Here is a 13,958-nt window from a genome sequence, read left to right as displayed (position 1 = left end):
GCTGTAGTAGAAAATACATGCATATTCATTGTGTCATCGCTTTTAATACTTTGCCAGCCCTTCTTCAATCACGGCCCTGTCTAATTTTCAAATGAATCGCAGAATACCACAGAGTGACTGGATTTGATGTGCACTAATAATCCAGTTTAATAAATATCTTGGTTGTTTTTACAGAACTGTTGACACCAGCAATCAAACAATCGAAACCATGGAAGGAATTAGCAGTAATGACTCCAACATCCTCGTCGAGAATCTCAATCCGTTTACTTCTTACGTCTTCCAAGTAGTGGCTAATTTTGTACAGAATTACACAAGAACCGGCAATGAATCTGATGTCATTCAAACGGCATCTGGAAGTAAGTACCAGAGGTGGACTTTAATGGTGGAGAGTTCTCTAAGTAGGACCAAATGTTGTTGCCATGGTGATCTTTCATCAACTAAACACCTGTCAAGTTATACAATGATGGAGGGGATTTTTTTTAGTGATTAATAACAACTTGCCAGTGTGCTGAGTAACTGATGCCTTTAAATAACTGTTAAACACTGTGTTTAGTAATTTTATAGCAGAGAGGGACTGATCTACTCATTGATTAAGATTTAGAGGCTTTGGGTGAAGTTGGGATGTATATATAGATCACTTGCCTCACACATGCTACTAAGGCATAGCAGTCTGAAGTAGCATGCTGTGCGGAATTTGGTAAAATGTTGATTTCGGTTTTGCTTTTTCATTTGGTTAACATTAATTTGGAAAATTGACTGAGCACCGAATTATTCACATTTTCACTTGCAAACATCCATTCAGTCAATGTGCTTGCTTGTGAAGGAAATGCATTTCTTTTGTTCATGGAAGTGCATATCCCTTGTGGTCTATCCTTAAGTATATCCCTTATGTGTGATAACTAGGTGGTCTGGTCTACAAGCATTTTGTAGGATGGTAACTATTAGTCATTTAATTACTAGCTAATTAAAATTTAATCCACTACTAAACCTTTTGATAAATTTCTTCCCAACTTTTGAGTGATGTTTAATGGGTTTGATCATACTGATGAAAACTGACAACATAAAAAACAATCACCTCTCCCGTCGGTCGTTCATGAAAATGTTCCTTCGATTAGCTGGCTGCTAATTAAAGAACCTTTCTTTACCTCCTTCGGTACTTTAGATAAGGGTCAGATATACTGGGTGCATGCAACCTCATCAGTCGCACAGGGGATTTAAATGTGGCAGTTCCCTCAGCAGGAATGGAAAAAAAAGGTTAACATGCTTACTGTCCATATGTTAGCAAACTTTTGAATACTTATAGAAAACAATGACATAATGCCAGTGTTTTTTGCCTTTGGGTATCTTAGGTTCAGTTTCTTATGAGCTATTGTTTCAAAATCTTACCCATGGGATCACAGAGTAAAGGAACGAAATAAACATCACAAAATATTGTGCTGCACAAGAATCCCTCACTTTCATTAGTTTTTCATGAAAAATGATGTTCCTAATAAATCAATTTTTTGACAATTCATTTGATGACCATGTTTGTCATCAATTGCAAAGCCAACAATTGAGGGACATCGTCGGGATGTGAAAATTTTTATGCTGAAATTGTGTTTCTTTTTATGTTATTGACAGAGTAACTGAATAGATTTATCTGAAACAGAAAGATCATTAAATAAATGAAGAAAAAAAAGGCACAGAGTAATACTATCCCATGAGTGTTGACAATTTTCAGTTTATGACAGATCATTTTCATCCTAAGAAAAAGAAGGAAAAAAACATGGGAGGTTGTGGGGGGGGGGGACTGGGGAGTACACTCTTGTTGCGACTGTGATGTATATGTTAGGTAATAAAACTCTCATCATATCATTGCAGTGAATCAAAACAACAATCAAGGCAGGAATGAATTCATGCTGAAAAAAAGGGTTGATAGGTTAACGACTTGACAGATATGTCCAACAAATAGTCAAAACTGACAAACTTAGATTTTCATGATATACAGTAGATGAAGATGACATCATTATCAAAGACGAGGTTGTTGACTAGCGGGAGAAATAATAGCAACAATGATCTCTGTCGTTATAATAAAAATGTAGAACGAGGCTTGTAGGAGAAATATGCCAAATGGTGACTTTGTTCCTTATCAAGATGCAATCTGGTACTACTGTTGTAAGGGATGTAAAAAAACATACTATGAACGTGGCATTAACTGAGGGCTAACCCCTCTCATCCTCTTTCCTGCTTCTCCATCCCACCCTCGTGTCCTTTCATTTTCCCCTCACCCTTCCCCCTCATCTTCCCCTCATCCTTACTTTCTCATGATGACATGACTGCAATGGTCGAAACTTCAGCAACCATCCTGTGAGTGCTGACATAATTCGGTGGACATTTCTAGGTTTTTCATTGGCAAAACAAAACTTGATCAATTTAACAAAATAATGGCTGAAAATAATTACATGAATAATATCAAATACCTCAGAGTATACATGTAAATACCGAAAGGGAGACAATAAGGGCTGTTTTCATAATTTATGTAACTGACAAATTATGAAGTTTTTGTTTTCATGCATTGTTTTAAGACTAAGCTAGCTTCATTCATAAATGTACAAGTTTGCTGCTCTTTGTAATGTCTGACTATTATTTATGTCGGATGCTGTCTTTACTCAATGTAGCTTTGTGACTTTTAACTTCAATGTGGCTGCCGTCATTAGTTTAATATGTCAGTCTGTGCTGAGAAGATGGCTGATACCAGGTTACAGCCATGATTTCAGGGAATATCTAAAAAGTTACCTGCTAAAATAAGGGATTAAAAAGAAGAAGGTATTCTCTTTATCAGAAAACATTTTGCAAAGCCTGTGAATGTACCATGAAAGATTCAAAATGGATTTTTTGGGGGAGGGGGGAGGGGGGAGGGGGGAGGGAGAGGCGGATGGAGGTGACATAATATATTCAGACCTGGCTTTTGATGACCTTGAGTAACACTAAGCTAGCTTTACCCTCACATGTACAAGCTTCCCTTCTCTGAGTGCTGTTAATGTTGGAATGTTATCTGTGCTAATTGTAGCTTTGTGACTAACTGCAATATGATCATGTTGTCAATCATGATGGCATACTGTTTACGCAGGGTCGTGTCCTTCTCGTTAAGCTAATTAAGATGGTCGTTAAGGCTAAATTTGGTCGAGGAAGTTATGAATTAACAAAGGAGGAGGTAGACACACTGTCATTGTCATGAGGAATACACCATGTGGATTAAGCTCATAAAATACTTGAAGAAGAGGGAATGCCTATGAGGATTAAACAATTAGGGGGAAAGAATTAACTCAGTTGGTAATGGCTTTCCTCGGTTAATGAGGAGTGACGAGGTTTGTCTCTTCTTCATTCTCATTCATGAAAATCGGTGTCAGCAGGGCTCAAGACTACGCACGATTATCCAATGATTTCAGTCTAAATTGCTTAATGCTGATTGGTCTCACCAAGACTGTTTATGCATGAGGTCTGGATCCAACACTAATCTTGGAATTTGACAAAGTGCTATGGATCAGATCCCATGTGTAATCCATTTCATCCAGATTCGAAATGGGTGATTTTAGTCCAGGCAAAGTCCAAGATAGGACAAGGAACGCCTGGATCAATTTTGTAGTACAAGCTCGCTCAGAATCAAAGGGTTACTCCAGATGGAACATGGTGTCTGCACTATGTCAACATTTATTAAACACATCCTATCTATGTATATGCATCACCATTATGTAACAGGCAAAATCAAACTCTGTGGTAAACTCTCTGCACTTATGCAAAGAGTGATTTATGCAAAAAGTGTGATTAATGCAAATAGGGTGGATGTAATCTGCCGCTAGTGCGAACATGGCAACTGACGAAGCTGTTTCAAAGTGGTCACAGGTTATCACAGTTTTGAAATTGTTTTAGAAACTCATATACAAGAACTAAAACAAAAGGTATTAATTGTGCATAATGACATCACATCGTTTACACTCGGAGCAATTATTTGTATGTCATGCTTTAAATTAGAGCTGAGGCTTGTCTCAAGCATTCAAACTAAATATTAAAGACAATTATCATACAGCTGCAGTAGTGTAGGCCGTAGCCTAACATGAAAATATGTAAATACTATTGTCCTCATGAATGAACACTGCGTGAAGGTGAATGACCTGTAATGTTTGATCATTTGTGAAAATTCTGGACTAGAGTTTGTATTGCTTTGTTTCTGCTACCAGTTAAGATGGTTCATCTTTACTAATCTTGTATGTCTTATGTCGTATGCATTTCTTCCCTTTGAAGGCCTACCTATCTCCTACTATACTACTATAATTCTACTTACTCTTAATTAAGCAATCTATATGAACACAATTATGTTTTGTCCTATTACTTTTTGAGTTTTCACTTCTTTTGTTTGGTATATTTGATATCATTAGAAACAAAAAAAAGTTTATGGTGTGATATGTGAACAGATCTGTATGTCACGTGACCCAATTTACTTAGAAACTTAGTGAAACCTATGGATTGCTTTCATATTGGGATAATGAACATTTTCTGATGACACTTTAGTTTGAGCATGTTGGTGCTTTGCTGCTATTGCTTGTTAGTATATAACAGTTCATTGGCTATAGAGTAAAACCTGACAGAAGCATGTCTGTGTTTGTGTTCGTCTATCGATCAAATGTCACAAAAAAAATGTCACACGGCAGTCTCTGCTACTGTATGCTGTGATCTGAGCTTGCTATACAAGGAGACATTTAGGCAGAATTTCAGTCTAAATATTTCAAAGATCCCAAAATACAAGAAAAGTTTGAGTGTGAGTTATATTTCTATAGCTTTTCCAGCCAGCTCCCCAATGAAGGAATAAATGTTTGTTAATTCATTATATTAAAAGTTCTAATAGCTTGACCAGAACATGCTCTCTTTACTTCATGAAAAACAAAGAAAGAAAAGAGGAAAAAAAAAAGAAAAAAGAAGAGCATCCGTGGATGACAGTCAACCCCATTAATCTTTGACAAATATGAAACAAATTGTAAAATGTTTGAGGCCACAAAATGTTTTTGGTTTCCTATGTAGTTTTGAATTGCATTGTAGTCATTGACCTAATGGCCAGTGTGTTAGACTTAGTGGACCAGACACTTGAATTAATGAGCCTCAGATGTTTAAAGGGCCATTACTGAAAAGGAACTAAAATTAGTATAGAAATAGAACCTAGACTGATAGGCAATGTATCTTTAATCTTAATCTTCTACAAACTACAGTTAATAACAAAGTTAATTTTGTGCTTAAAGTCAATCTTTCTGTAATGCATCTCTAATGGCCATGATCAAGTTTAGGAGCTTAACAATGAGATTATGAGCCAGCAGTAGAATGTGAACAGATTGTACAGCTTGGAGTGGTATAAAAAGTAATTTAAAGGTCCAGCCATGTTTAGTATGTTATAGGGAACAACTTTTTTGAGTTCTTAAAGAGTAGATTGTAATTCATTTTTCGTACCATTTGATTATTTTTTGTTATAGCCCCGCTGCAGCCTCCAACTAATGTGTCTGTGTTCGTAGAAGGCTCCAGGCAAATTCGACTGACCTGGGAACCCCCTCCAGCTGAAAGCCTGCAGGGCTACCTCCTTAACTATGTGGTGAAGTACGTAGAGAAAGGCGGTCCTATCACCCACCGGACCACTCCAGAGCCGGTAAGATTAGCCGTTTGAAAGCGTTGTTGCGACATAAAGATACTGCGATGCGGATTGAACACCTGATATCACTTGTCACCTGGCCTGATAAGTGATATTGCTAAATTTGATTTGTTATTTGGTTATCTGTTCCAGTGATAGTCAATGAAAGTAACTTATTTAGGCTTTTGTAATCATTCCTCTAAGATCCATACTCTCCTCGAAACTGTATTTCTGTCGATAAAGATACTGCAAAGAAGCAAACTATAAAAGCACTTGTTACCAGGTACTTCCTTCTCACAGATTAAAATGGATGCAGCTGAAATATTTCATGAAATTAGATTATTTAGAAGACGTCATTTCTAGACCAGTGTCCTGGAGATGGGATATAAGGTGTGCAGTGCTAAAATGTTTATCAATCTCACATAGATTGGAGACGGGTAAGTATCATCGCTCGTAAGAAAACCCACACCGGCAAAATGTTGGGGAAAACATGTGCATATTTTCATTTTCTATTAAAAATTCTTGCTGGTACTATTTTAACAACAGTTATTCATCTGGAGATTGTTACTCCATATGGTTATTTCATATTAAAAATTTCTTTTTACATTTTTTCCTTTAGATGTACCATCTGACTGATCTTACACCATACACCACCTACCATCTATCCGTGGCAGTCCGTAACAATGCTACCATGGCGATGAACATTGGTCCCTACAGTGACATGCTACAGGCCATGACAGAAGAAGATAGTGAGTAGCACCCTCTAAGAAATGGCTATCTTAATGTACCGTTGTTTCAATGCTATGGGCTGTTAGTGTCAAAAGGATTTTGAAGCCATTCAACTTCTTGACAATATTGCAAACAACAGGTCTGGAAATTCTGGCTATTTACTGCCCTTATAGCCAATAAATTTTGCCGTTTACCAGTAAAAAAAAGAAAAAAAACATTAGGAACCAGTTGGCACTTTTTTAGCTAGTGGACATTGAGAACTTAAACACATGGTTAGATGGTTAACAATCGTCTGTCAAGAATCAGCATGATTTCGGTGCCAATCATAAGCCTTGAATTCTGCCTTTTATCAGCAAATATTATTGTATTGCTCTCATAAGCCTGTACAGTAACTGATGTGCATTGTCATTCAGGAACCTTCCAGTGCCATCAATATCTAATGGCATTTAATTAGCAACAAGTGGTTAAAATTGTGAAATTCTAGGCCTGAAACAATGTCAATTGTTTTTGTTCCCCCAGAAAAAGAAAAAAAAAATAAACCCTACAAGTTTGTGATAGCTTATCTGTATATCTATCTCTGTTTCTATACATAAACTGTCTATAAATATCATGCATTATCTAAATTGTCTTGTTTATTAATATATCCAGAGCTGGAAATATTCAAACCACAAAGCAATACTTTTGATGATCATTTTCCCATATGCTACCCAGCTATTTGGTTTTGTGCATTGTACATGATGCAAAACATGCAGTATTCAATATCCATTATGCAGTATCAATTACTGTATCACCAGTTATGCTACAACTATCATGCAATGCCCACTCTGCATTCATTACCTGTTTGGCAGTGTCCATTTTGCCATCCCATTCACAAAGTCCAATGAAAATGAGGCACTTCAATGTTGTTACATTTTCCTTTGAAGAGTATGCCACATGTGGTCTCATTATAACAGATAGACTTGTTCAAGGAGATTCTGGATTGTTTAGATTTTTTTTTTTAAGTCTCCCTGCATTGACCTCATGTATTCTTCATGATATGGAAAGTAGATCAATCTTTTAGTTTACAAAATCACAAAAGCTTATCCGAGCTTCCACATTTGAGACACTCTCACTGTCTTTCCTATTTGCATGGAGACAGTATTGTGATGAGTTATGATGAGTTGTGATGAGTTATGAGTGATGAGTTATGACTCGAGTGGATCAATTTCAAGTAAAGCAACTCAAAGACGATTGTGAAGTGACCCCGAGTCGATGACCAGACTCGAGTCAGCAAAATCACTGATGACGGGCGACTCGAGAGTAAAATGAGTCGACTCGAGAGTAAAATGAGTCGACTCGAGAGTAAAATGAGTCGACTCGTTCAAAACTCTGCCTGGAACTACAAAGTACACATAACAGAGACAAACAACTGAAATCATGAAAACCATATTGCTTTTTATATAAGTATTAACTTCATCTTTCAGGAATGATAAATTTCTAGCTTCTAATCCTCACTGTTGCTGATAGACACATCAAGTTTCTCAAACTTTCTCGTAGACATTACTGTACTTCAATTGCAAACCAACTTTTTTCTTTTTTGAAACTTTTCAGTACCAAGTGAGCCGGTAAATCTAAGGCTGTTTGCTTTCCAAGCCACTCAGTTTGTGGTTTTGTGGGACTTTCCGGAGGAACCGAACGGTAGAATTGACAGCTACAGGGTGTATATACGAAGAGATGGGGAATCCCAGTGGAAGAGGCACGATGCCACGCAAATAGTGTATGCATTCACAAGACGAGGTTGGTAGAACTACCAAAGTGTTGATCTAAGTAGGAGAACAGATTAGAAAATAACCACATCCACCAAATCTCTCTACTTATTTACTCTCAACACTTATGTATGCAATATTAAACCAGATTATGCCGTTGATGGACTCTGTTTGGATTTTGTGACAAAGGAAGTACAATTAGAAAGAAGAAGAAGTAGGAAAAATATGAAATTTTATAGGTCCTTGATTTAGACAGAGTGGTCTCATTATGACTGATATACTCTTTCAAAGAGATTCCGGATTTATTTAGACTTTTTTATTTTTTATTTTATTTTTTTATTTTTTATATTAATCTCCCTTCATGGACCTAATGTTTTCTTCATGATATGGGAAGTAGATCGATCTTTAAGTTTTACAAAATGACAAATGCAAATCCAAGCTTCCAGACTCTATACCTGATGAACTGTGTGATATGATCAAGGCTGGGCCAAAGAACCAATATGGATACACTTTTTATACATTACAAATTTGGACCTTAAACATATTTTACAGAAAAGCCATATATATTCACTTTAGCCTTAATACTTCCTACTTATTGTCACTGAGAAATGCTTATATGATTCAATATATCGTTAAAAACTTAAGTCAAAACTATTATTCCTCTGTTGGTACACAATACTTATTAAATTACGAATGTTTTATACAGTAGGGGAAAAAATGGAAATTGTTTAATGTTTAATTTTTATGAGAAGAAAAAACTAAAGTTCGTCAACCAGATTCAATAAATGAGTTTAAACCTTGTTAATTATTTACTTTCCAGAACCATATACGACATACTATGTCCAAGTTACAGCCCTGACTAGTATAGGTGAAAGCAAGAATTCTACTGAGATCAGTGTGACCACTGATGTAGCCGGTAAGTTTTAATACATTAATTCATAAAATTTATTAAAAATAACTGAATAAAGCAATTGTTAGTGATAAGATTTTGTGTGCGGTTGTTGTTCTAGTTGTTTTGCTTCTCTCTATTTTAACAAATTTTAAAGATCATCGCTGAAGGAGACCACAGATATCCTAGAACACAGAAACGTTTTTAAAACGTTATTAAAACGTTTCGTCTTGTGTTTTGATAACGTTATTGGTGGTGTAATAAATATGTCACAAAAACGTTTTCAGGATATTATTTCAAAACATTTTTTTCGTAAAAACTTTAATATAACATTAATATAACATTAATCTCATAAAAACGTTATGCCAAGGTTTTTATAACACCACATTTAACGTTATGTAAAACATATTTTAGAGGCTCTTTTAAAAATGTATGATAACGTTTTGTGTTTGCTGGGTATATGGCACAGGAAAAAGGCTTAAAACACTTTTGTAAATATTGTACCACAATAGCCTATCATTTCCTCTTTTGCAAAATAAGTCTAAGATAATGTCTATTTTCTTCTTTGGAAACAAATATTTGAGATAAAATAATGGGTCCGACAGAGTTGATGTATTGACTCATTATGTACTGTTAACTTTAAATGGTGCCTGATTAAATATGTAAACAAAAGTGAAATGGAAATTTTATGTTATTTACACTTTGTAGGTAAACAATTTATTCGGTATTATTTATATTGCATTTTTTCTTTCTTTTTCATTCGCGTCTGGGTTTAAGGTCCCTCCAAGCCGCAGAACGTCACAATAAAGAGCATAACCAACACCAGCGCCATTGTCACCTGGGACGAGCCATTAGTTTTTTACAAATCCATCGATGCATACCTCATCAAATATTGGGAAGCAGGTCAAGAACAATTCGTGACCATGGAGACCGTCCAGTTTGGACAGATGAAAGTGTTGAAAAACCTGAAGCCCAATCGCTGGTACAACGTTTCCATCTCAGCCTCTACGTTGAACATACAACGAGAGCCAACGCATGTCGATGGACAACCCTCTATGACAGTCTCATTCAGGACCAGCTCAAACGGTAGGTTCCAAAATTTTGTACGTGGACGCTCTTCTGCCTGAATTAATTGTGCAGAAGATGACAAATGTTGTCAACTTTGTTAAAATAGGATTGAAAGTGGAAGTCTGCCCTCTACTTTTTCTGTTTACCCTGGGAATGATGTTATCAGACTCCTCCTAATGTAACAACCTAACTGCATGTGCTGGAGACTGCTCTGTTTGAATATGGTTTAGATTATCAAGCCAGGAAGTTAAATTATCTTAATTGATGTTAGCATTTTATTATTTTAATGGAGTGACTGACAGACTGTTACATTTAGGCAAGTCCTTTGTTGGCGACATCCAGGAGTTGGGAGAATTTTTAAAGGGATGTGGCACTTCTTAAGGGGGGGGGGACTTTTTTAGGAGAGAGGATACCTTTTAGGATGAAATGGAGGCCCTTTCTTAAGAGCAAGATTAACTTACGTTTTCACTCTGCATGGAGGATGAGCACAACAAAAAAATACTTTTATTTGAATAAGTTTTACAAAACAAAATACCTTCTGTTATCTGATAGATGATTATAGTATGTCATTATTTGCATATTCATAGCCTAAGTCTGTAGGTCAAAGAGCATGCAAACACTCGACCAGAAATATTTCTGGTTGATTTGGATTTGATCACAACAGATTAAGCAGTTCGTTCATTCGTTTGTGTTCATTTTCGACTCTGTTCATTTTCGACTCATTTGCATACTCATAGGAATATGCCTATGCATGTACAGACAATGCTCTAGCTAGATAAGTGAAAAGCTAGTAGAACTGTTTAGGCTTGTATTATACTCTGCAGAGTTTGGAATTAAACACAGATGTCTTTAGTAGTCACATCTTGTCTGATTGCTTCCTTGTAGATGATGGTACAGTTGTTCCAGGTGACCAACGGACAACTAATAGGAAAACTGTCAGCGTTGCCAAAAAGACGATACTCATTCTCCTTGTGATACTAGTGACAACAGCAGTCTTTGCTCTGCTCTATTTCGGGTTTGTGTAAGATGATTTTCTTCTTTTTTCTTTTACAATTTGGTCGTCACAGGTTGATCTCTTTTGTTCTGTCTTCATTACGTCAGTTTCAGTGTGGAATGTGTGATATTTGCTTCGATGGGGAAGAATTCATCTAAAGCATCCATATTCACGTAGTATGCTAATAGAGTACAAAATGAATGCATCTAGAGGGTGCGCTAGAGTTGTATGAATACAATTAAAACTGTGCTCAGAGGAAGGTTGTGCTCAGAGGAAGGTTGACTGAACATGTTTATGAAATGTCACTGCATTACCCAGACTGGGAACTAATCGTGATGTTTAAATAGATCAATCCAGGCGTCTTTAGAGCCCTGGAATCTACATTGTCCAGGCTATCGAGTGACTCTTTTAGCTCGAATTCAGGTGACCTCATCTAGGTGTATGCAGGCAGACTCTGCGTTGAATTGAAAGGTTGACCTTTCACGACCTCTTAGGCCTGTGACTGTTGCCCCGGCTCTGTTAGATCCAGGCACTGGTTTTATAACATCAGGAAACAGCAAAGTCAAGTAGGAGTTTGTGAATACACTTGGGGAAGCTATAAAACACATTGGTGAAGAGTAAATATTCAAACTGATGATATGGAACCGCAGAAGTGAACAAATTTAGACGTTGCTCTCAAATTTGAAATAGATTTTAAGTTTAGTGTATGGCATTGGAAAGAAGATTGAGGTTGCTGGGAAAGCTCAAAGTATTGCCTTTTTGAAACAGCTTTCGAAAGAAAATGATTAAACCCAGCAGAGGTGTTGGCCTTCTGTTGCATCTGACACTGTCATCAGAATTGACATTCCTATCAGAACTGACAGAGGGGTTAAATAGTGCATTAGTACTACTGCAGAGCATTTCACACGACCCTCCATGGATGGTAGGGTTTCTTACTGCACAGTGCGATACCCGAATTTATTCGTCTTGATTCAATTTTGATTAGCAAAATGATCATAAATCCCAAAACAGTATTCTCTCTTTATATGTGTGGCTGGAAATTGCCCAAAAACTTGCAAATTAGTGTAACATTTGGTAGTTAAAGGTGTACAATTAGAGGTGCATCCATCTAGGGGTCTTCAAGGGTCTCAAAACCCCTCCCCCAGGAATACATAACAGTTGAAAATTTCTCAAAGAGGAGAGGATTTACCCTTAGATTCCTCCGCCATAACGACATAAATGTGAAAGTTATCAGTTCAACAATGTCTCAAATATTACAAAATATAGAAATGTTTGCATCTCCATTTCTCAACACTCTCTCAAAAGGGACAGGAATCTCTTCCCCTTGGACCCATGCACAGTATCACATGACATCTTAACTCTCCCCCGCCCCCCACCCATACCAGATTCGGTGGTCGGGCACCTGTGTACGACTGTGATTGAAAACGACAACTTCCCTTCTCATGTGTCAACAGCTAAGTCTCTGCTGATGTAAATTACTGTGTGATTGGTGTTATATGCAGGAGATTTTTTCCATGAAGCATCAAAGTAAATCTCTCTCGTGATGGTGAAGTTCCTCTGAAAAGGATACGAGAACACAAACTGTCATTTTCAATGTTCTCGTGGTGGTCTAGCTTTGCAGTCGACTTCCCATCTGGAAGTTCTTAATTTACCCTCCGGTGATAGTAATACCTACCCTAGTTTCTAGGATTTCAGGGATTGATAGTCATATGGTTGATGAGAGGAAGTCATTACAGTTTGTGCTTGAAATGTCAACGGATAATTTGTGGTTCATAGCTTAGCATAACATTGACTTGTATGTCGATTGCTACATTTTTGCATCTCGGTTTTAAATGTTGTCAACTTCTTGTGTCTTGCTATGCACTGCATTTGACTTCTTTGTATACTGGAAGATTTTTGTGCTTCTTTCTTGTTGTTGTGTGGATCAAAGATGTGGGTTTTGTTTTGGTGGATCAAAGATATTGCCCTATTGCATATGTTTCTTAAGCTGAAGCATGGTCCCTGTTTGTGAGAGGATTGTGCAGTTTCTGAGCTATACTTTTATTGCCTCATCGACCCATCTTTGGAAGAAAGTGTCATCGATTTTCTTATATGTAGTGGGAAACTGCAAGAGATTGTCACAGTCACACTTCAGAACCAACCCTTCTGTTGCAAATATGCAATTTAACAAATATACTCTAGTACTGATTTGATGATATCCTTGGTAGCCAGTCAGTGTTCATTTATTTTACTTCAGCAGAAGGCAACTGGGCAACATAGCAAATATGAAAACCAGTGCATTATTTACAGCATCTCTACACATTGACTTTCTTCAGGAAACTTTTAACAAATCATTTTCTTAGTTCTTGTCAGGAAATACATGAATGAGAAAATAAATTTCATACCTCACAGAACAATGTACCTACAAATTGTCATAGGATATGTATGCAGTGTTATTGTATTGAACTTATCTTCACACCTGTCGTCGGATATGTAGGCTGTGTTGTTGTATTGAATTTATCTTCACACCTAGAACTAAAACCTTTTGAGAGGATATGTAGTGAAAGTTATGGAAATATTCATCTTAGAGAAATCAACTTGCTGCCCTCTATGATTTTGTTCGATAACTTAACAAAACCAGCATTATTAGTAAAGAGCACCCTCTAGTTGTGGTGCATCTCGTGAATCTTGAGAGCAATTCTATGGATCACATGCTCAATATTTTTCACAGACGGAGGAAAAACAAAACATTTGATCTGTGTTAAGACACAATACTAGGGTGCTGCCGTGTTTTGACTGCAACATACATTTGACAAAACATACATGAAATTGTAAGCAAAATTTTAAAAACAAGAATTGTTTGTCCAGAAACTATATTCAAACCAGTTATATCAGGCACAAAGG

At 36.8% G+C, this 13,958-nt stretch overlaps 1 protein-coding gene across 2 annotated transcripts in view; it reads left to right on the top strand.

Annotated features, from left to right (window-relative positions):
* Window positions 1-13,958, top strand: part of LOC139962012 (putative receptor-type tyrosine-protein phosphatase mosPTP-1) — an 89,477-nt gene that overhangs the window by 25,948 nt on the left and 49,571 nt on the right. Inside the window, exons 6-12 of one of the 2 annotated variants that reach the window (XM_071961807.1) lie at window positions 175-356; window positions 5,499-5,668; window positions 6,270-6,399; window positions 7,970-8,155; window positions 8,945-9,040; window positions 9,791-10,099; window positions 10,967-11,096. In XM_071961807.1, the coding sequence (XP_071817908.1) occupies window positions 175-356; window positions 5,499-5,668; window positions 6,270-6,399; window positions 7,970-8,155; window positions 8,945-9,040; window positions 9,791-10,099; window positions 10,967-11,096 (1,203 nt within the window). Of the gene's footprint in view, window positions 1-174; window positions 357-5,498; window positions 5,669-6,269; window positions 6,400-7,969; window positions 8,156-8,944; window positions 9,041-9,790; window positions 10,100-10,966; window positions 11,103-13,958 lie in introns of both variants that reach the window. The other variant, XM_071961806.1, reaches the window with a different exon arrangement.

Source organism: Apostichopus japonicus, chromosome 20 (genome assembly GCF_037975245.1).
Source record: "Apostichopus japonicus isolate 1M-3 chromosome 20, ASM3797524v1, whole genome shotgun sequence".
Lineage (NCBI taxonomy): Eukaryota > Metazoa > Echinodermata > Holothuroidea > Aspidochirotida > Stichopodidae > Apostichopus > Apostichopus japonicus.
Note: the sequence above shows the minus strand (reverse complement) of the source record. Positions and strands in the feature narration are given on the sequence as shown.